Below are 23,956 nucleotides of genomic sequence, written 5' to 3' on the forward strand. Positions count from 1 at the left end.
AACTGCACTATTAACTGTTTTCGTATTATGTGAGTTATGTTCAGTAGGCACATTGTTGAATAAAAATAAATTCATCCTAGATTCCAGGACTAAATCTTTTAAATACTAGTATACGCCAGACGCGGGTTTCGTCTACAAATCACTCACCAGTGACGCTCGAATCCAAATAAGTAAAAAGGCCAAATACAGTTCGAAGTTAAAGAGCATTAAAGACCAAAAAAACAACAACAACGTTTTGCCACATACAGCTAAGGGAAAACATTCCAGATTAATTAATTATTTAATATCCCCGTAAAATAGACAGACATTGGTCAGACAGAAATCTACATGTCTTTACAATATATACAATTGTGTAATAAAAAAGCAAAATGAGGTTGTTAGAATTGATGAATGCTTTTGTGCTTCTTTATTATATTTGTTTGTTTTATAACGATTGAAATGATGACAACACACTGTTGACTGATGTACCCCTTTTTTTTACATTTTTACTTATCGTTTCTGTTTGTTTTATTCACACATCGCTGTCAATATAATAGAATTTGATGCGACTGTCATATAAAGTGAGAGGTATTACTAGCTAAAAAAACAGGTTCAATCGACCATTTTCTAAATCTGATTAGGGGCTTTCCTATTTGAATTTTCTAAGGATTTCAGTATTTGTGTGATTTTACTTTTTATCATCAATTTACATTCTTTTCTAATGTTGAACTCTTGTTGGCCAATACATTTGCAAAACAAACTTGTCTCTTTTAACTGAGAGACACTATCTGGCGTCATACCAAACGTTCTATGGGATGTATTGTTGTAACCGTGAGCTCTACAAGTTATCAAAATAATCATAAGGCTGCTTTCTGGTTATTCATCTTATTATTATTTTCTACCTAATATCCTTGATCACTTATTTAACGTATTTGGCAGTGCTTTCAGTATTTGGACAAATAGATATTAAATATTTCTGTTTCAGAACAGCTTCCACTATTCTTGATTTGAATTCTTGTCCTTTTTCTATTCTTAATCTGTTTGTTGATATTCCTTCTGATAAAACATGTTTCAAAGCATTTGCCATGGATTTAGACATACATTTTTGGAGAATATATCAACCACTAATATTATGAATTCAATTTACTGTAAAATTTCGAAAATATAGACATGTCTTTTAAATCGATAGCCCATTGATCGTTTATCTAATAACGATAACTTTGTTCCGCTTAAACGAACTTTTCAGAGGTCAATTGCAAGCTATATGTTGTAGCTATTTTCGTATTCTATATAACCTGGCGATGAATTTTACATATGTTCAAACAAATTTGAACGTTTATGAAGCACTTGGAAACTCACTGGGTTCACTGGATTGTACTAAATACTCAAGTACTTTTCCCAAGTGGCCCTCTGTACACATGGTATGATCAATATAGAATGACATACATAATAAGGCGTCCTTAAATCTTTACAGGTTAGCTTTCATAGTCAACATCCTTCCCCTCCTCCTCCTCCTCAACATAACTTTTCATGAATGTAATCGGTTTGAATGTATTCAATCCTATTGCTCTGATTATATATGTTTCCATTAAGCGCTTTCAAATTGCATGCATTCGTCCTTGTGGGTCATGGCAACACCACCACCAATTTGGACTAATTGTTTACCATGGTTTCGTTTATGACGTTTGAAGTTATTTTTTATTCAAATGACCGCATGGCACAGTGCCATTTTCTTCCAGATGGGTTTTCCAATATCTATAAATAGACTGGGGATTTCCAATATATATACATAGACTGGGGATTTCCAATATCTATAAATAGACCGGGGATTTCCAATATCTATAAACAGGCCAGGGATTTCCACTTCTTTGAAACTGATTATTGAGACGTCTAAACCCGTTAACGGTTATATTGTACAATAATGACAAGTTTAAACACGCTTTAAATATTGATTAAAAAATAATGTTGTTAAATTCAAGTATACAGTGTTAGTCGTAGGTGAATAGATATTGAAGAATGAGTGTTTCCGATATCTATAAATAGACCAAGAACTTCCATTGTACAAAATAGGTAAACTTTACTAATTAGACGGGGTGGTATTGTTCTATCAGGTGTTGTCGGGTAGTTGTCATCCGAAGACACATGGTTTCCGGACAATAGTCTTCGTTTGAGAGTATGAAATTTGGTCAAATGATTGAATACCACAAAAGGAAGGTTGTGAGTGTTTTTCGATGTGATGGTCCCAACCATGTTGAAGTTAAGGGCTAAAAGGATTGACCAAAACAAGCCTTTTTCTTGTTTCAGGACATTAACTTGTGTGTTGTGATTGCTCGGAAGTTTTACCACAAGAATCAATACCAAAAATTGGGGGGGGGGGGGGGGGGGGGGGGGGGGGCGATCAATTTGTTTTTCCTCTTAAGATTTTAGAAATTGTAAATTTTCGACAGAAAAATTGAAATTCACAATTTATTTCGCCATTTCGTGTATAGTCTTAAAACATATTTACTAAATATTGCGCAACAACACATATATTGCACAACAGCAAGAAATCTTTAATTGGATATGAATTCAAATTATATAACTCATTTCAAGTTCTTTGACTACATTTACTCTGTGTCAGAACATACATAATGTGTAAAATATTTAAGAATCCAAATTCAGACCTGTATCAAGCTTCAATATTGTGTCAATTTTGGCCCGAACTTCGGTCGTATCCAGTTGAGCTCGGCGAAGCAATTTTATTCAAGTTACTCTGATAAAAGTTGATTATGACGTCATCTAATTAACTTAACAATGGAAGGGCTGCCCATTCCACATATGCTTTACATTAACAAAAAATTACCAGAACCCCATTTTTTTTTAGATCACTGTAGAAACAAGGATCACATAAAGGATCATTAAAAGAATAGATGACAGATATGAACACCACTAGAAATGCTTTATAAATAGACATTGCTAAAAAAAAAATCAATTTCGTCTGTCTCATTTTTTTTTAAAAGTTTTAGGTCCTCAATGTTCGTCAACTCTTTACTTGTATGGCTTTACAACTATTTTGATCTGAGCGTCACTGATGAGTCTTATGTAGACAAAACTCGCGTCTGGTGTTTAAGAATATAATTATAATCCTGGTACCTTTGATATATAATTATAGACTTTTACCTCGAATTTGACGTAATCGGTCATTTCAGTATCAGAATCTATGACAAACGAGACGATTTCAGTTTAAAAATCACCAATTTCCACCACTGGAGTAGCAATATACCAGCTTCACTTGCATATGGGATATACCCGATTAATTTGGTATTCAAGAGCTCGTAGTTGCTACTCAGACTTTTTAAAACGTCACCGCGGGGTCTGTCTGAGTCGAAAATGTCAAAGAATGTTTCTTCCTTCTACTAAACAAAGACATCGGAAAATACCAATACCTTGTTGATAAATATTCATATATATCTTACAGATAATACACGAATGGTCTTGCAGTATACATTCTATGTACTGAGTTTGTTTATCATCTTAATAATGTGTTAAAGTGTCCTTTTATTTGTCTTTGTACATTATTACTTTAACTGTTTTGGTTTGTTTAAGAAATATTTATTTGACGTGTCCAGTTAATAATACATTTCGTCATTGTTTTAATGTAATGATTTTGTATTCTTGATTTTCTTTTTTTGGAAATGTGTATTGTCTATATGCCTTATTGTTTTACTTTTGAATTGGCTCATTTATAATATAATATATATCATAGTGATCAAGATTATAACACAATGTTGAAGGCTCCACCCATATCTTTGATAATTTTACTTTTTATTCTGTTTTGTTTGTTCGTTCAAACATTGAAGTCAATATAATGACATGTTATCCGACATTCATATTAGTGAGAAGTTTATCTAGCTATAAAATATTACACCAGGTTTTTCATCCACCATTTTCTGCATAAAAAAATGCCTGCACCAAGTCAGCATTACAAAACAAAATCTTTTAAGTAGGAACTTTTCGTTTTGAGTTTTCCTCTGAGTTCCGCCTTTTTGTTATTTTACTTTTTTATAACTGGTTTAGCTCACTTAATGCCAGTTGAATAAACGTCCATAAATATTGGAAACTATTTGTGAACAAAACAAAATGAAATTGTGACTTTGATGGAAAGTTGAGACATCTTCTGACTTATTTCTAAGTAAAAATGTCAAAAATATGGGTAGAGCAATCAATATGGTGTTATAATTTTAATCTCTAAAAACAAAACCAAATATAACCACAGGCAATAAAAACATATAAAAAAAAATCCGAGCAAAATTCAAGACGAAAATTCCTCAATCAAAAAGCAAAATCAAAAGCTCAAACACATCATATGAATGGATATCAACTGTTTATATATATGTTCCGGACCATATGAGTATTTGGACCATACGCGTATGGTCATGACCATATGGGTATATACTCCTATGGTCCGACCATACGCGTATGGTCCGACCGTACGCGTATGGTCGGGGTAATTAACACTCTGTTACAGTTTACGTTAAATACGTTTCAATTCTTCATAGGGTATGACTGTTCATTAAAAAGACACTATCATATAGGTAATTTTATATTAATTTATATAATCTAAACAAAAAGATTAGCTAAAAAAAAATTAGAAGTTTCAAACTGTTAATTTTATTTACTTGTCAAAACTATAATAAACACATTTTATACCAATGGTCATTGCCGATGGTAATTACCGATGGTTATGGCCGATTTGTTATAACGAGTGAATGGCAATATGTCAACTCAAAAAAATATTTCAAAAATTTCTTAATGAACTGTTACACAAGAAGTCAATTGAAAGTAACACATTTATTTAAGTTGTTTTGTGAACATGGTGTATTGCAGTCGTGTTACGATATTTGAGATCTAGAGCTTCTTAAAACATCGTGGATATATCGGAATGGCCCAAGACCTCGGTATTACTGTACGCAGCTGCAAAAAGGCTAACTTTTCATTCGCAAACAAAAGATGTAAATGAAAAGGATCGTGCACAACAAGGACTAGTAATTGCAAAAAAGCTATGATACCGTGTGGAAGTAACTGTCACCGCAAGCCTACATGCAAGAATGTAATTAGCGATGAAAACTAACTAAGGCATCAATATTTAATTTTTACGTAGTCTTTGAATTATAAAATTAAGACATTTCATGTAACCATCATTGCTTTTTTTAGATAATTTTTGTATTGATGCGTTTATAATGTAATGTGAAAAAAATACCTATATGGTCCAAATACTCATATGGTCCGGTCCGTTAATAACCAAACGAGTATTATACACATATGGTTCGACCATACGCGTATGGTCCAAATACTCATATGGTCCGGAACATATAAAAGTAATATTCATATGATATTGAATATTGCAAACGCTAGGTTTTTCTAACCAGGTTTATCTTTCCATAGCCTTAATTGACATTACCTTTCTGGTCTATCCTTTTACATTGAATTTGATTTGGCCTTATGTCTGTTTTGATTGTGGCTTCAATGTGGACAGAACGCTGCATCATTATAATGTGGTTTGGGTGTCTTTCGCAATCTTGAATTTAAAAAACAGATATTCTAAGGTCCAGATTTTCAATTAGGTTAGCAAAATTTGATGCAGGAATGCAGATAACTAGTGTGAATTTTCAATCAAAAGAATTAATTTATAAGAATTTAACTTATAAATATTAATATTGATACAAGTATATATTATTTTGGTTGATTTTTTATTTTTTTATTTGACATTTTAAGAGGAGATAACTCTGCAACAGTGCATTGCATTTCCTACTAGTATTTTGTATTTTAGCCGGAATAAACGTTCGGTGACCCTTTCTTTTCTTTTGATATTCTCAAAGTCTTGTCTAAAAGCTATCTTTCCGTAATTTATTTTCCAATTTTTTCATTTTGTTTAGTTTCCAATAATACAATGGTGTATTTCCCTGTATAATTCATCCGAATGTGCCATTTACTCACCACCTTAAGCTTGAGAAAATGCACGCTAACCTTTCTTTTTTATTATATTTTTAAACATATATCAATATTTACAACGGTTTGGCAAATCATGAACAAATTCTATCATTTTTATTTTAGACTTCCATACCACCTTGATGCTTCCGCTTTTCAATCTAGATTGAAATACAGAAAAGACGAACATATCCTGCAAAGCAAATGGAATGATATTGAGAAGTTTACTCCGGTACTGGCATGAAAATACGGATTTCTTTGTGTTATTAAATTTGCTGTTACAAAATGATAAAAAATATTGTATATTAAGGAATGTATCTCCCTCTTGCAAAGCTCTGATTCCTTTCACGGATTTGGCTATACTTTTTGGAACTTTTGGATTATAGCTCTTTTTTGGCCAGGAGCAACTCTGAAGAGACATATATTGTCGAAATGCGCATCTGGTGCAGACAAATTCGTACCGTTAATGTTATTATAACCAACCTATATACTTGTAAGTCATAAATGTCTCGAACAAGATAACTGTATTGAAGCTCCAACGGCATCAATTGGTCATTTGATTAAGTTTACTCTCGACGCGTCACTAATTGATGGCGTCGATGCTTTACATACAATATTATATACTCCATTTCAACACAACTGTTGATTCTGGTTATCGACAAGATTAGGAACAAGTCATATAAAGTTACAAACAAATGCACAGTTATAGTAGATATGTAGTTATGTGTGTACTCATTTTAAGCCAATTGTTCCAGAGTCTTCTTTCCAACATGGATGCCAAGTTAGAGATGAGGCTGTCTACAGAGGACAGAAACATGAGAATAATCTTAGAAAGGTTAACCGACGTCAAAAGTCTTCTTACCAAAGTAAAACAGGACACAATTACAGATGATTGCATCCTAGAAGCAGGTGATGCTATTAAATACACAACTTCAGATACAGTGCCTAAATTAGGGAGAAAGTTAGCAAAATGTCTGGCGGTGAAATACGGTAAGATACAGTTGGGAATCAAAACCAGCAATTTATTCAAAACCGTTTTCTTTTTCGAAATAAACCATGGAGCAACTCCTGTTGCATGATTCTATTGTATGTTGTTTAATGTGTCGTCGTATGACCTTGAGAAATCAATCAAGTATATATAATGGGGTCTTTTTTTTAACTATAATGTCAGAAATCTGCTCAAATCCAAAACTTTTTACACGAACACTTTTTAATATATGGACATTTTACTTTCAGAGGAACGACCTTAAAAGTTATATTGTGCCTTTTGCGACATTGGTAATCATCCGTTAGGGGAGATACCTACATCAGAAGGTTTTTCTCGTGATTGTGATCACTAGTTGAAACTCTGGATGAAAAACAAGACACCTATGGACCTTGTTTACAAACTTAGAGACCTAGAGGAGAGTGTCATACATGGTGAGCTGACATTTATTCAAATGTGTTCAATACGAATATGGGGTTTATCAACAATTGGTTTAATAGCTATTCTATACAAATGCATCAACAGTTGTGAAATTGTAATAAAATAAATGAATAGAAATTAGTTATCCAGAAATTGTTTCATTTCTATCATTGCAAAACATTTTTCAAATTTGTTCATTCAAACATCTATACTAGTATGTAAGAACCCTTTTTAATCTAAAATCTGATCTATTTTTAAATCTAAAATCTGATCTATTGCACTATTGCTGTTATAATGAACACCATGTCTACATCATTTGACAGGGCACCCTTGCAGAGTTAGTTTTACTGAACAAACACTGTTACAGGGAGATTGTTCAGTAATTATTATAAATTGTTAGATTTACATTCTATGTATTAATATTATACAACAGTTTACAACAGAAACAGTACGGGAACTAAAGCAACATGTATTGATACTTTTAACTGATTGGTCCTCTATCAAATTTTATATAGCACACATCAACTGATTAAATGATTTTTTTTTTGATTTTTCTATAGAATTCAATTTATGTATATTATCATTTCAGATGAAGCTGAAAAGTTACAAAAGAGAGAAAAAAAGATGGTCAGGTACCTCTTCACATGAGTGTGCTGATAATGCAGATTCTGATCGCGGATTGATCCGGATTGAATTTTCAAACGACATTAAAAATAATACCTCAGTTTACTACAAGCACATTGTCAATGGCTAGATTGGAAAAAAACGAGTTATCAGACACTGACCAGAACACATGCCAAATGTCAATTACGATCTTATTATCAACCATGAATTTTTGGTCACTTTAATATTTTCGTCTTCAAGAAAATGTGTAATTTTCAGCTTGATAAGTTTAGCTTTTAATTTCATCTACACTGGTTTATATTAGGTACAAACATTGAGTTAAAAGTTGAGGTTTTAATTTCATCTGCACTGGTTTATATTAGGTACAAACATTGAGTTTAAAGTTGAGGTTTTAATAACATTGAGTTTAAAGTTGAGGTTTTAATAACAGTGAGTTTAAAGTTGAGGTTTTAATAACATTGATTTTAAAATTGAGGTTTTAATTTCATCTGCACTGGTTTATATTAGGTACAAACATTGAGTTTAAATCTGGGGTACTCAATGACATAAAATCATGTACGTTACATGATATAAAGATGTGGATGTGTGGGTATGGCAACATCCACAAATACGACGATATCATTACCAATATCTCAAATCTCAATGATTTGTATTATGTACTATTTTTATCGTTTTCGCTGCACTAACTGTAATAAGGTTTATTTGGATTCCTCATGAAATTAGTAATTGTAAATTACCTATGCCTTAACATTATAGTTATAACATTGCTGAAATGTAGCAACATTTGTTACTTATAATGTATATAGATTCAAAGTGTTATTTTTCGTTTAACGTGTATACAATTAATTTAATTTGTACGTCTTGGTGTGCTTATATGAATTCGTTCACAGTTTCATGAGAACTGGCATAAAGCCATACTTGTATAAGGAGCTTAATGATGAATCATAAAAGAACAATTATCATTTATATATGTACATTGACTCTTTCCATGTTTTGTTAACTTGAGATTTAATAAACCCATATAAATACATTCATGTACATACTTGATAACTACATGAGTGTATAAACATAGACCTCACACATGTGTCTTTCATTTATTTATTTATCAATAAAATTTTGTATAAGTTTATATACTAATGAGTTTTAAATCATTATCATCATCATCATCATCATCATCATCATCTTTTCAGGAATGTCATCGGTTTGCGTTTTGAAGTTGCATGCATTCGGCTTTTCATGTCATGGTAACACCATCACCAATTTGGACTGGTTGTTTACCATGGTTTCGTTTATGGCGTTTAAAGTTGTCTTTTTTTTTAAATGAACACATAGCACAGTGCCATTGTGTTTCAGATGGGTTTTCCAATATCTATAAATATACCGGGGATTTCTAGTATCTATAGATAGGCCAGGGATTTCCAATATCTATAAATAGGCCATGAATTTCCAATTCTTTACAACGAATTATTGAGGCGTCTAAACCCGTTTACGGTCATTTCGCAATATAATGACAAGTTTAAACACGCTTTAGCTATTGATTAAACAAGAATGTTGTTAATCGAAATTATACAGTGTTAGTCGTAGGTGAATAGATATCTGCAAATTGGTGTTTCCGATATCTATAAATAGACCAAGGACCAACTAATTAGCTGGGGTCGTATTTTTCTATCATGTCGTTGTTAGCGTCGTCGTCGTCGTCCGAAGACACATAGCTTCCAGACTATAACTTTAGTTTGATTGTAGGGATCCCCATGAAATTAAATCAAGATTCAATACCTCAAAAGGAAGGTTGTGAATGTTTTTTTGGGTGATGGTCCCAACCTTGTAGGAATTAAGGACCTACAAGGCCTTCACTTACATGTAGGATGCCTATTCCTTTTGTTAGTGAAGATGTTACCATACGTGTATGCTTGTGCGAAATATATACAGAGGTTAAATGATTGTGTATAACTCATCAGCCAGTGGCAAAAGTTTTTTAAGAAGTTCATGTACTGTTCAAAACATCGTTATTAATATATGGAATTTTATGCAACTGCCATACCAGTGAAATGTTTAGCTAGCTATAAACCCGGTTTTGTCTACACATAAGAAAATGCCTTAACAAAGTCAGGGATATGACATTAGTTAACCATTGTTTGTTGTGTTTGAGCTTTCGATTTTTCCAAATGATAATTGATTTTCAGTTCAGTATTTTTAATAGTGATTTTACATTTCACTTGCTAACCAATGCTTAGAAACCCTAGGTTTTGAGTTGCAGGCACGTTCCACGTCAATCTTAATTGGGTAGGATTGATAGTTTTCCGTCTGTGAGTTGATGGTTCTCTCCAGCTCATGCCAACAATAAAAGTGCTTGTAAGCACAGAAGGCTAAAGATTGCGTTAATTTATCAGTAGGAAGTAAAATTCAAAATTGCATTGTATAAAGCATTTGTTGTGGTTGATTCAACTAAAATTCTGGACAATAGGTTATAACTCCGATTTTTAAAGACAACTTTAACAATGAAGTCATTTATATTTTTAGAAGGTATTAAATTCCTGCATCATGCAAAAGTTATGTAATTTTTTGACAAGTGTAACATCGTTTTGTGACTTGGCATCTGAGCATATATTACATTGATAAATTTCTGGTTTCTGGGTATGATGTATAGAATGATATGATCAATGCACTATATTTTTGTATTAACAAGGTAGTGATAAGCCTTGAGAAATTTAGATATCAAGTCAGAAACATAGGGTTTTGATTGCATTTCATGCAATCTTTACACAAAAACCAGACATCACATTATAGCCAATAAAACACCAGAAATCACCGAATCAATATGTGTTTCATGCATTCATATTCAGGATGAGAACGAGAAAAGGAAGGTCCTGTAAGACTGGAACATTTTGACTGAGTGAATGGTATATCTACCAAGTCAGGAATATGGCAGTTGTTATCCATTCGTTTGATGTGTTTCAGCTACTAAATTTTGCCATTTGTTTAAGGACCTTCCATTTTTAATTTTCCCCGGAGTTCATTTTTTGTGATTCTAATTTTTATTTTTTATAAAGGGCTACAAACTTTACCATGCAATAGGATATATATGAACGAATCAGAGAGCTTTTGCAAGGGTTCGGTGATGTACATTTTGTTGGGTTAAACTACATTTATTGATTACCCAATCGTAAATTGGAAGAACAAGATGTATTTGATCTATCAGAATGTAATAATACTTTCTAATTAACTTGCTAAATGCTTCAATAGTTTACACTGGATAGCCTGGTTAACTTAAGGATGTACCTAGGTGAAATTAAAAAAAAACAAAAATTCAAAATTGATGTTTAGTCGGAAGGAGCATTGGTTTAAAAACAAAATAAGCTAAAAATATTGATGGGTCATGGAGCTTATTTTCAAGATATTTTGACTTTTTAAATATGGCGGGAAAAGTCTGACTCGGACTTTTACCTTATATTTGCATTGGTTTTATTTGGATCTTTAATCATTAGAAATAATCAAAAAAAATTTGGCAAATGACCTTTTATGAGCAATTGAGTCTTATATAAAAAGATAAATGGGTGTTAAAGGGCAAAATATTTCACCTTCCATTGTATGGAAAAAAACAAGGATTCCAAACATCTATCACAAATTGCAAAACCTCACCTAAGTACATCCTTAACCAATAAAATACTGAAAATAATATTATCCCAACATACACCCAATCAGAACTACATTCACATCACTACTTGCTACATCTATCAATTGATAATAGTCCTTACACAGACCAAAATTCAAAAACTAAGAAATCAGAGTTTTTCCTAGTTATGAATAACCCAAATGCAGTGCGGTATCCCTCACTTCTATTTCTAAAGAAAAAACAATTAGCAATACAACATAAAATACTCATCGAGAGTATATCCACCTTAATTCATTTGACGATCTTGTAGCACTTTAATTCAAATATATTCAAATATTGAATATCGTCTTCAAGCCATTGTTCAACTACTAAATTGTCTATTCTTCTTACCAGCACACTTGGTACAATTAAAAACCTCATAATAAATTGTTCAAATAAGGCCTTCAAAAATAGTGGATTTAATTACTTTTGGAGTGTCAAGAACTCGTTGGAAGTACTTGATAAATTGCATGCTTATATTGGTGATTTTTCTACCCTGTATACCACATTGCCTCACATTCTCATTAAGAAAAAAATCACACGCCTAATTAAATGGGCATTTAAAAAGTCGGAATGTGAATATTTATGTTCAAACTCTTTTAGGTCAATTTTTAGTAGCAATACACAAAAAAACTATGTCAGTTGGACATGCTTTGATACTATATATGCCCTTGAATTTTTAATAGATAACATTTTTGTTCGCTTTGGGGATTCCGTATATCGTCAGATTATCGGAATTCCAATGGGGACCAACTGTGCACCACTTATTGCGGACCTGTTTTGTAGTGTTGTAGTGAGTTACAATTTATGACAAAAATCAGCAAAGACCCATCGAAACAACATCTGATAAACAAATGTAATAATACTTTTAGATATTTGGATGATATTTTGGCTCTCAATAATGACGACATCAGTATATATATTAAAGAAATTAATCCTTTTGAACTTACTTTAAATAAAGCTAATACTAACAATGACCACTGCCCTTTCCTAGATCTTGATATCTATATCACTAACGGAAAGCTTAATACTAAAATTTATGATAAAAGAGATGATTTTTCATTTCTTATCGTTAATTATCCATTTTCAGATGGTGACGTTTCCTTGTCACCATCTTATGGTGTTTATATATCTCAACTTGAACGATTTGCTCGTGTATGTAACAATGTTTTAGAGTTTAACGTGAGAAATTTATGTATTACTGAAAAATTATTACACCTTGGTTTTGGATATCAGAAACTAGTCAAAACATTTACTAAATTTTATCATCGGTATAAGGACATCATTCGTAAATATAGCTCAACATGCAGACTTCTTATTCAGGTATTTCACATCCAATTTTATATAGAAATATTCTTTATAAAGCACAAAGGTTTCAGTATTCACCTCAGAAACTAACAAAACCTTTGAATAGACTTATAAAGAAGGGATATAGTTACGATACTGTTGTCAGGTCGTTAAAAGATTGCATATTTTGGCGTTAATATTGATTCACTTATAGAGTCTTTGCATCGGAACTAAACACATTTATTCAAAAAACATTTGTTGGGATCACACGGGTTATGTTCTTCTTATATATATGTTATGATACTAAACCCCTAACGGGAAGGATTGTGCCTGATGTTCATATGATGAAATCATAATCTTTCAGTCAGTTTAATTGAAGTCAGGAGCTGACATGTCAGTTAACTGCTAGTAGTCTGTTGTTTATGTATTATTGTCATTTTGTTTATTTTCTTTGGTTACATCTTCTGACATCAGATTCCATTTCTCTTGAACTGAATTTTAATGTGCGTATTGTTATGCGTTCACTTTTCTACATTTGCTAGAGGTATAGGGGGAGGGTTGAGATCTCACAAACATGTTTAACCCCGCCGCATTTTTGCGCCTGTCCCCATTCAGGAGCCTCTGACATTTGTTAGTCTTGCATTATTTTAATTTTGGTTTCTTGTGTACAATTTGGAAATTAGTATGGCGTTCATTATCACTGAACTAGTATATATTTGTTTAGGGGCCAGCTGAAGGACGCCTCCGGGTGCAGGAATTTCTCGCTACATTGAAAACCTGTTGGTGACCTTCTGCTGTTGTTTTTTTCTTTGGTTGGGTTGTTGTCTCTTTGACACATTCCCAATTTCCATTCTCAATTTTAAATATTGAAAATCTTATTATGTGATGAAAAGATTTCTTTTGAATGTTCTTTTGTAATGTTCAAATAAGTTTGATGGATACAACAAGGTAAATTGTACAAAATTTTACAAAACCAATGCTACAAAAGTGTAATACCCAATCTTTATTCCTTTATTGTGACTAAGTTTGTTCTTGCTGTAAGTAAAATAATGAAAACCATTGCTGTAGCAGGAACTTTTCCTAAGCACTCGATACAAAGCATAATGTGCAAGCAATTTTCAGTGCACAGTTGACACAACTTGTACTATACTTATCCCCTGATAACATCAGGATGTCTAGCCTTATGCTGGAAATTTCAATTCCTGTATAACAATTATTGATTAACCTCCCCCTCTGGACATCCATCCATCAGATGAGAATTAAATCAAACTTGAAATATGTCAATCAATACCTTGTAAATATAAGAAATACTTTTGATACCTTTCTTTACAGTATATTCAGGAGGTCAAAAATCAAAGTGCTTGTAAGCACTGAAGGGAAGATTGCTTTCATTTATGGAGATACATCACTAATTCATGACCTTATTGCTTTCTATGTTTAATTCCTCCAATTCAAGCATGCACAGCTCTTTTCAAATAAAGTGAAAATCATTACATGTCAATGCAACACTTTATGATGTCTTGTGCTGAAAAAAATCAACATACCTTTAACGGCATATGATTGTTGCTTTGTTATGTTTTACAGATCTGTTTTTCATTCACATTTGTACATAAATTAAGCCGTTAGTTTTTCTCGTTTGAATTGTTTGACATTGTCATATGTACCCTTATTAAAAAAAAATTCTAAAGTTTTATTATATTTAAAATTTTAAGTCAAAAAGTGGTTTATAATTCACACCAGTCATTCAGCATTAATTTGATACCAAATATACCTAAATATTCTACATATTTTGAAAGTTACACTCATGTATAGGAACTTTTTTGTGTTAAATATGTACTACTTTCTGGTATGTGCTTTCTGGCTGAGCCCAAAATTAGTTATACCTTATCAGTGAGAAAAATTAAATATTGCATTGTATAAAACATAAGTTGTAGTTGATTTAAAAAAAATCTTAACAAAGGAAGATAACTCTAAGGCTTTGCATTTTCCTAGATTGGATAATCCGATAAACAATGCACAAGAATCTATACTGTTGTGACCATAGAATATATCATCTTTGCTAGCCAAGGGTTACAAACCACTGCCACTCTCTTCACCCTTGGCGGATTGAGCCAACATTTGTGATAACAATGTTGCGCCATCTATTGGAATATAAAAATCACGCCCATTCCGAATAAGTTATTCTTGACCAATGGTAGCATTTTAACTCTTCAATTTGGAGGTAAAAACACAGGATCGTCTAGATTCTACAAACTTGCTAAAGGCGGAAATGAAAATATACGTCAACATTCATGCATTTGTGCATGAAACATACACAAGAACTTATATTGGATGATTAAAAACATTCAAGTTGTCATTAAATATAGTCGGATGTTTAGGGGTGTAAATACTTGTTGCACAATAAACATGTGGTAATTGTTTACAAACACTTTCTACATTTACACGTGATGATGTTATAGGTGCTTTTTGATTGGATGCAGCGAATTTTGACAGCAACCAATAAAAATCCTTACCTTGTGTCTCCGAAATGTTGGCTCAATCCGCCAAGGGTGAAGAATGCGGCAATGGATCGTAACCCTTGGCTAGCGAAGATGAGAATATATAAGAACACTGACATACTGATGCATATTTATTGACCTATTCGTAATTATCCACTATTTACAGACAACAAACAGTGCTTATCATTAACTAATATACACAAATTTAAAATGCACCTAATCTCATTCTGATATAACAACTTTCACTGATGTATTTGCTAGTGCAAAAAAACATTTATTTTCTTTATCTTCTTAAACATCTAAATACCTATTTTCAAAATTGTTCATTATAAAACAGAAACATATGTAAGTGACAATAACAACTAATGTCAACACTTTTCTTCTAAAATCTTATTCATACTTTTATTTGCTATACATACAGAAATAATATTTCAAAAATGCTAAAATGTATGATTTTCACTGATTGCACATATGTCCAAGGAACAATAGATAATACTTCATATATAGAACTCTTAAAGAGATTTGTAGAAAGTCAATACCTACGTCTACAGAAAGTGCCTGTGTGTTATTAAGATTACGCAATAGTTATCACAGATATTCCAAAAATATACAAAATACATGCTTACTAACCTTGGGGAAATATAGATATGTGAACAGAACCTGCTAATCAATTGAATGTTTTTACATACATAGATAAATACTAAAGATTGAGAACATACATTAATTAGTTCATAACAGATAATAACATATAACTTTTTATTTGTACACATCATTTTCAATTCATTGTCTTGTATTTATGGTTTCCAATCTTAAATAATGTATTAAATTTAGATAATAATGAACATAAATACTGAATACTAAGCAAAATACATTATAAACCATTATATTGCACAAACAGTAAGATTGTGGGTCATATACAATGTTTACATAGGGAAGTAAAATAAACATATTTAAAGGAATCCCTACCTAAAGAGAAGACATGATCATGTTCTGGTGTTTAAAAGTGGGCCTGTTTGAAGGGGTCTGAAGTCGGACACTTTTGGGAACAATAGACACGTTTGTGCCATATGCTCACTTAAAAGGACAAGGAAGCAGGAATAAGTATGAACAGTAAAGAAATGTAAAACATTGGTAAACTATATCTAGATTATAAAACGTACTTAAAAAATAAAAGAGGATTAAAACATGGTCTCATCTGTTAAAGGTATTTTTTTCTGTAACTATATAATTCACACCTAAGTACAATAGTTAAGATATTAAGTTTAACATATTTCATCAAAAAGCAACAAATTTATATAAATATTAAAACAGAAAATAAAATAGACCATTTGGATGTTGAATACTGCTCTTTTCACAATTTGGATAAAGTACTAGATAATTTCAATCTTTATATATGGGATATCAGGTATTTTCAATCTTCAAAGAAAAAGATGATTGACATGGGGTTATGGTATCCTTCAATAGTTACTTGATTTTTTTAAATTTTTGTCTTCAAATTGTATTCAAAGATTTTTTTAGAATTTCGTACCTAACTGGAAAACCTACTTTATTCTTCATGTCCTTTTTATGTAAATTATTAAAGCAATTCATGCCATACCTTCAAATGTATGAAATTCATCCTATTAATCCAAATAATTTGATGAAATACTGATTGACCAAACACTTAAAGTAGTCTGGCCTTTAACATCAATGAAATGATAAAGTGATGTTAAAACTTAAATAAACATACAGCACAGTCCTATACAAAGCATTGACTAGTGAAACTGAGAACATTAAAATTACAGAGATTACATATGACCTAGATAATGATTGAATACTTCCAAAGTGCAGAAACTGTCCATGATCATGTGATTGTTAGTATAAAGCTTTCATTCCTTCCTCCTCAAACTGGGCCCAGCCATCGTTTAATTCCATAAATATCATTTTAGCCATATCTTCATGTGGAGATCCTGTCAGCTGTAAATAAATGACAGATTTGTTCATTTGTAGGTAGAATAATCAAAATCAAAGAGCTTTAATTCATCAGTGGTGAGTAAAATCAAATATTTCAGTGAAACATTGGTTGTTGTTGATTTAACTAAAATTCTGGACAAAGGAAGATAACTCCAATTTTTAAAATGTTTTGGTAGTGAGACACCTTAAGATTTTGACATAAAGTCAGTACCATAGAGTTTTGATTGCATTTTATGTACTATATTCAGGGTTTCCGCTGGCGGTCGCCATTTTCGCAATTTGCGAAAAAATAATAATTGTGGCGATTAAAATTCATCATTGGCGAAAGAATTTGGCGAAAGAAATACATATAACGATTTATTTTCAGCCATCTTGTTTATTTACTTTTTTCGGGTTTCTCTGACTTTACCTCTCAGACAATACTTGGAATTCACCTTGAACTCATTAAGATTTTGACAGAAAATCAATAATCAGCTGATTGCATTAATAGCTATCGACATCAAAGGACTAATTAATAAAGGTGTTGATTATACGATATGACAACATGATATGGTTAAATGGCTTCTGCACATGTCACAAATGAATTTATTTACCGCTTTGCGACGCACGTGTTTGAAGCAAAATTTACGCTTCATCTCCTTCTTATGAAAAGAAAATTATTGTTATAAAAATGTTCAAAAGCTAGAAAGGTCTCTGATTTAAAACTTTATCATATAACTTTCATTGATTTGAGTGGGTACTTCAAAGTCTTTTCTGTAAGACACGTGTTTCAAGCATATAGTTTTACTTATTTACGATGGTCTAGACAAGAAAACTGTCGTTATGAAGAAATCTATTCAAAAGGTTGGCATGAGAGTAACCCTTCAATGTAATGACTACACCTTACACGAGGGATCAATTCCAAGTGATAAGATTCTTCGTTTTGTTGTAAAAAACACTTCTTATTTAAAGGAAGGGGGAGGGCTGGAAAAAAAAGAAATTTTGAAAGAAAAATATATTTGGCAAAAAAAATAATAAAGTGGCGAAAAATATATTGTTTTGGCGAAAGAGGTGGCGAAAAAAATAATTGACCCAGGGGAAACCCTGACTATATTTACCTAAGTGCTTTTTAAAATTGAAATAATACAATAAACCATTTAACATAGCACAGAGTGAATATTTGTGGACACTCCCAACAATGGGGGAATTTAGAGTCTTTAATATGTCTCGCTTTTTCAACAAAAGTTGAAGGCTCGACAAAAAGTGTCAAAACGTCCAATAGAATATACTACATTACATATGTTTTTGTGTAGAAAGAACTTTAGTTCATGTATGTGGTTATTGATGAGAGATGTATAAAACTTACCTTATCTGGATGAACAGCTAACACAGCTTTACGATACACTTTCTTTACTTGTTCTGGTGTGACAAGGTCGTGCATTCCAATGCCCTTCCATCGTTCCTCTCCCTCCCACAGGACTGTATGTAGTGAACACAAAAGAGCTCGTATATTTCTCTCTTTACCCTGTATCCATTCCATTAGCTATAATAAAATCAATCAATTGATTTCTGACAATACATAACAACTTGTTGTATAAAAGTTCATATTTTTATCAGTGATTCCATAGCAATGAATATGATTCAATATTCTAATAAAATGCAAAATTAATTGATTAATTTCAAAGCATACACATGTACAAATTCAACCATTTTTCCTTCTCCATTCTAAACCTAAATGTCAATTTCATGTTTTAAAATTTTACAAAATATATAATTTAATGTGAATTAAAGGAGATGTGTTTTTTATGAAATATGAGACAGAAATTGAACAACACAAATACAAAATGGTCTTTAACTATGAACAGCAGTGATCTTTTTTATTATCATTAAGATATTTGACAAGCCTGTGTTTGTGTATTTGTCAGTTATCTACCTTTAATTTATCAGGATCCATATCTTCTACTAACTGTTGTCTCCTCATGCTGGCAATTGTCTTTTGTTCGTTAGCTTTGGCTGTAGCACTAAAGCCCTGTGATCCCAACAGATCTTCAAAGGCATGATTAGATACTGACGGCTTAGGACCTAAAAAAAAATGTCAAATTATCAACAACATGGTTTAAACAATCAAAATTTACTAGTATTTATTTCAAGGATTAATTGTTAACATAAACACTCATGACTCTATGATAAATACATATTGGCTGTAGTAGTAAGAAACTTTTTTGTTATTATCATTAACTTAAAACATATCAAATAATGAAGAAAAAACAAAGACAGAGTGAATTATAACATTTGTGCAACTTTAATCTTTTCATTTCATAAATGTAAAGTGCAGGTTAGAGAGTGGCAGGTATAATCTTTCTTTAAACATTGAGGTAAATACTTTATGTAGTGTAACATGTGTAAAATGGTGAACAATTGGTGTAAATAACTGATGGAGGAATTGTGAAATGTTGTGCTTAGACGCATTCAAAATCTTATTTAAATGTATTACCAAAGTTATCTGCAATTAGAATGGCACGAGTTATATTATGATGGAAAATATAAGAACATGATAAAATGAAATAACTGTACAGTGAATACAAAACAATCATTATACTGCTTCTAGGATGTTTCAGTCTAAATAAAACAATCAACAGTCAAAGATAAACCCCAAGATATAGTCATGATAGTGGAGATATGAATTCATTATGAATACCAAAGTTGATATAAATGTAAAAGTTGTAAGTTTAGTACCACAGAACCTGGTTTTAACACCTTATTATTCCCTAACAGAGTCAAACTCATTTTTTTCCAGCAGTTTATAGGGTTATTGTTTCCATTTTTCCAGTCAGTTACTTCAGACTTGGAGTTCATTGCATACTTTACTATCTGTTTTACTACCTAAACACAGAAATCAGACAAGCAAAAGCTTAAATTTAAACAAGCTAATAATAAAATGCATTTAACATAAAACCATTGGTTAAAAGTTGAATGAATGTTATTGTGTTTGTGATAAGTTTCACTTACCGAATGGTTTCCGTACACCTCGATCACTTCTATCACCTATCACACTAGATTTTCCTGTGTTACTCGGAGGAGCAGGGAAGTTGACATTGTAGTTTGGTTTATGCTGTGGAGGTCTAGGAATCTGTGGGGATCCTTGAGGGGAATTTTTGTTGATGACTGCCTGTGGCCTGTTGAGTTTAGGAGAACCTTGCGGAGATGGTTTCTGTTGCCACCCTGCAGACTGCTTATTACCTCCAATACTACCTAAACTACCTGTGATAAAAAAAGTACTCTGTCAAATATTGTTTAATAGACATGATAGATAGATACATTGGTACATTTTTCTATAAATTGTTACCACTAGATAGTAACTCATATAAAAATAAGGAGATGTGTTGTGATTGCCTATGAGACAACTATTCACACAAGTTGTACATATATTATAATAGCTATTATTGGCTTTTAAAATGAATTAACAACCAAAAACAAAAAACAACTTTAATGGTCAAGTAGAACACCCCTGTTTATTTCTCTGATACGTGCTATGAAGAAGATTAACTGATCTGCAAAACCATATGAGCTTACCTAAGTCAGCAAATGGATCCAGTTTTTTGGATTGTTGTTGTTGTTGAGCTGGCTTAGCCTGATTAGCAGATAAAATATTTTGTTGTGAACCAAATCCTCCCATTGCTGGCATTTTAGTTCCACTATTATTCTGTTGTATACCTCCTAAGTTAGACGCAGAATGACTTTGTCGTAAGTTAGAACTTGATCTATTATTTACTGGAATGTTTGATGTATTAAACTTAACTACGTTTGCACTGTCCCAGTTTCCTAGTAAATTTGGACCAGTGTCATTTGAGGAACTACTTTCCATCATTTTTATAAAGTCATCTTCTTGAGTATTATTGGAATTGTTTGAGACACTTGTTTGGAATGGATCGAATGTTCCAGATGGTTTCTGGGTAGTGTTGGCTGATGGGAATGCATTAGTCTGTCGAGAAGACAATTCCTGGAAAGGATCAAATGAAGATTGCTGATCATTAGGTGCACTATTTTGTGGTCCACCTAGAAAATCATTAGGTCCATCTATATTAAGTAAATCTATTTGTTCTGTCATACCTCCATTTTTAGAATCTAATACAGCTTCTTCACCTGACAAATCAAATAATTGATTATCAGGTTGTGACGCAAACAGGTCAACGTTTTGTGGTTTTGACTGGTTTCCTAATGAAAACAAATCTTCATTTTCACTTTTATTTCCTGATGAGAAAAAGTCAACATCTTGTTGTTTTGACTGATTCCCCATTGAAAATAAATCCACATTATCTGTGTTATTTCCAGAAGAAAACAAGTCAACATTTGGTGATTTCTTTCCACCAATAGAATTTTGTGATCCACTATTACCATTAGATAATCCTTTCATACGTTCACTTGTTAACGCAGCAAAGTCATCTTCATCATCTTCACTGCCGCTGAGAAGACCTGATTCTGATTCTCTATCAGCAAAACTCTTTACTTCACCCTGTCCTTTTGATTCTTCCTGTTGCCAACTCAAACTGTCAAAGAAACTTGTCTTGTTAACTGGTTCCTCTTTTTTCATGGTTTCTTGTTTTGGTTCTTGTGGCTTTGGTACATGAGCAGGACTGCTGTTCTCACTACTAGGTTGACTGGTAGTCCTGTGTAATCTGGATTTTACTCTTTCTGATATACCTGTTGTAGAAATTGTATAAAACTATTTCTCTAATTCTATTGAAATTTATCCCTTTCCGAACCCATTGTATAAAAAAAATTAATCAACGTGTGGTTGCTGGTGATCTCAAAAGATCATTGGATGATTTTAAGGGTCATGACCTTTTTAGCTAACTGGATGAATCAAAATTTGATAACAGGTGTTAATGAAATTGACAACTTCGTGCAATGTGAAAGGCACTCGAAGGGGATTTTCAGTTTACAAGAAAAGAAAATGTCTTTTTAATCATTAGAGAAACATATTCTTACATAGTTACTCGTGGATTATCGGATTTATCCAATCTCCATAGTTAAATTATAATTAGGCGGCTCGGACTTTAAAATTGATAATTTAACTATCTCGATTGTATAAATCCGATAATCCACTGGTATCAATGTAAGAATCTATATATATATATAACAAAAGCATGGTTTTATGAAATAAATAAATATTTATGCTTTATGTCTACAGTAAATACTTACTTTAATGTGATTAAGAAAAGTGAACAGAGTATTGATTATTCTTGCCTTAGCCATGCAAAATATTAGTAGTTTCCCTTAACCCTGCTATGTTGTTTTTACCCTCCAGGTAATTTTATTCTTTTAACAGATGAATTTCCTGTCTGCAGTTTAAGAAAATTCTCTGCAGTACCACATGGTATGTGCCTTGTTTGATTTTTCCCAAACATTAAAATAAAATGAATTGGGTTTTTTTCTGGCCTGCCAATCCTTTAAAATATTCTTGTGCTAGGGGAAAACAACATTCAATTTTCAATAGCCTCATATAAATAGTATTGCATTCCCTAAATCTCTCAACTGTTCATTATTTAATTTTCTAAGACCAGTTTTCCCTGTAGACAAAGTAAATTTAGTAACAATATCATACTAACTTGTATTACCTGTTCATGCACCTCTTTAACAGTTTTGTCTTTTATCATGTTTATAATGATATTTATAGATTATTGTTGGTTATCTCAATGAGATTGATTTTCTTACTTGAGCCGGTACGTTGCGATGACAAATGATAATCTGTTTATCGCTATTTTACTTATGACCAATTTGTTAATTTCATTGACAATAGGTATGTGTTTACTTAGTTTCTTGCGACATTTTTTCATATCACTCTACTATGCTGAGAAAGGAAAGTATCAGTCAGCAAGGTCAAAGGAAAATTTTGTAAAATAGCAATATTAAACTAAAAAAACTGCAAAGTAACTTTGAGTAAATGTATGTTTTTATTTGTATTGTAATTTGTATGTGAGGACCTAAGAAAAGATTTCTTTATTATTACTGCAAATTTATTATAACTTCTATTATTATTACTAAGATATCCTGATAATATAACTTACCAAACTCATTAAGAACTTGGTACAGTTCATCTTTGGAAGAGAATAAAACCCTAGGGTTCAGTTTCTGTGTATCATATTTTTGCCACGGGTACATACTGTCAGTTCTAGGACGTTCATTGGGTGATACAATTACATCTAATGACACAGAGAAGAGGTCAGGATACTTGTCTGCTGTTTCTAACTGATCCAAATCAAATCTACAACAAAACATCTAACAACATAAAGACAACAAGCAGTTGAAGTATAACTTGAAAAGGTCAAGTTTGTAAAGCCAATATAATACTCAGTGATAATGATTTATTCCACAATGTTGATTAATGGGTTGTTACAACTTCACAACTAAAGTTTTGCAAAATAAAAGGTGAAAAAATGTGAATGTTGATGGTACATATTTACATATATGTGTATTTGCAAGGACCATATCCAGTAAACTAGATGCTCCAAGGAGCCTGTGTCACTCACCAGATATTTTTATTTACAATTGATGCATAAAAATAATGCAACTGTTATACTTTTGCTTTAGTTTCAGAGATATAAGCCAAAA

General features: G+C 32.0%; 1 protein-coding gene across 4 annotated transcripts in view; it reads right to left on the bottom strand.

Annotated features, from left to right (window-relative positions):
* Positions 1–15,530: 15,530 nt before the first annotated feature.
* The window catches only part of LOC134696700 (cyclin-G-associated kinase-like), a 35,702-nt gene continuing 27,276 nt past the window's right edge, over positions 15,531–23,956 (bottom strand). For all 4 annotated transcript variants that reach the window (XM_063558625.1, XM_063558646.1, XM_063558630.1 and 1 more), the window contains 6 exons: positions 23,413–23,609; positions 20,918–22,045; positions 20,354–20,605; positions 19,278–19,426; positions 18,711–18,887; positions 15,531–17,368 (listed from right to left, as the gene is read on the bottom strand). In XM_063558625.1, the coding sequence (XP_063414695.1) occupies positions 17,267–17,368; positions 18,711–18,887; positions 19,278–19,426; positions 20,354–20,605; positions 20,918–22,045; positions 23,413–23,609 (2,005 nt within the window). In that variant the 3' untranslated portion in view covers positions 15,531–17,266. The remainder of the gene's footprint in view (positions 17,369–18,710; positions 18,888–19,277; positions 19,427–20,353; positions 20,606–20,917; positions 22,046–23,412; positions 23,610–23,956) is intronic.

This window comes from Mytilus trossulus, chromosome 1 (genome assembly GCF_036588685.1).
Source record: "Mytilus trossulus isolate FHL-02 chromosome 1, PNRI_Mtr1.1.1.hap1, whole genome shotgun sequence".
NCBI classification, from domain to species: Eukaryota; Metazoa; Mollusca; class Bivalvia; order Mytilida; family Mytilidae; genus Mytilus; species Mytilus trossulus.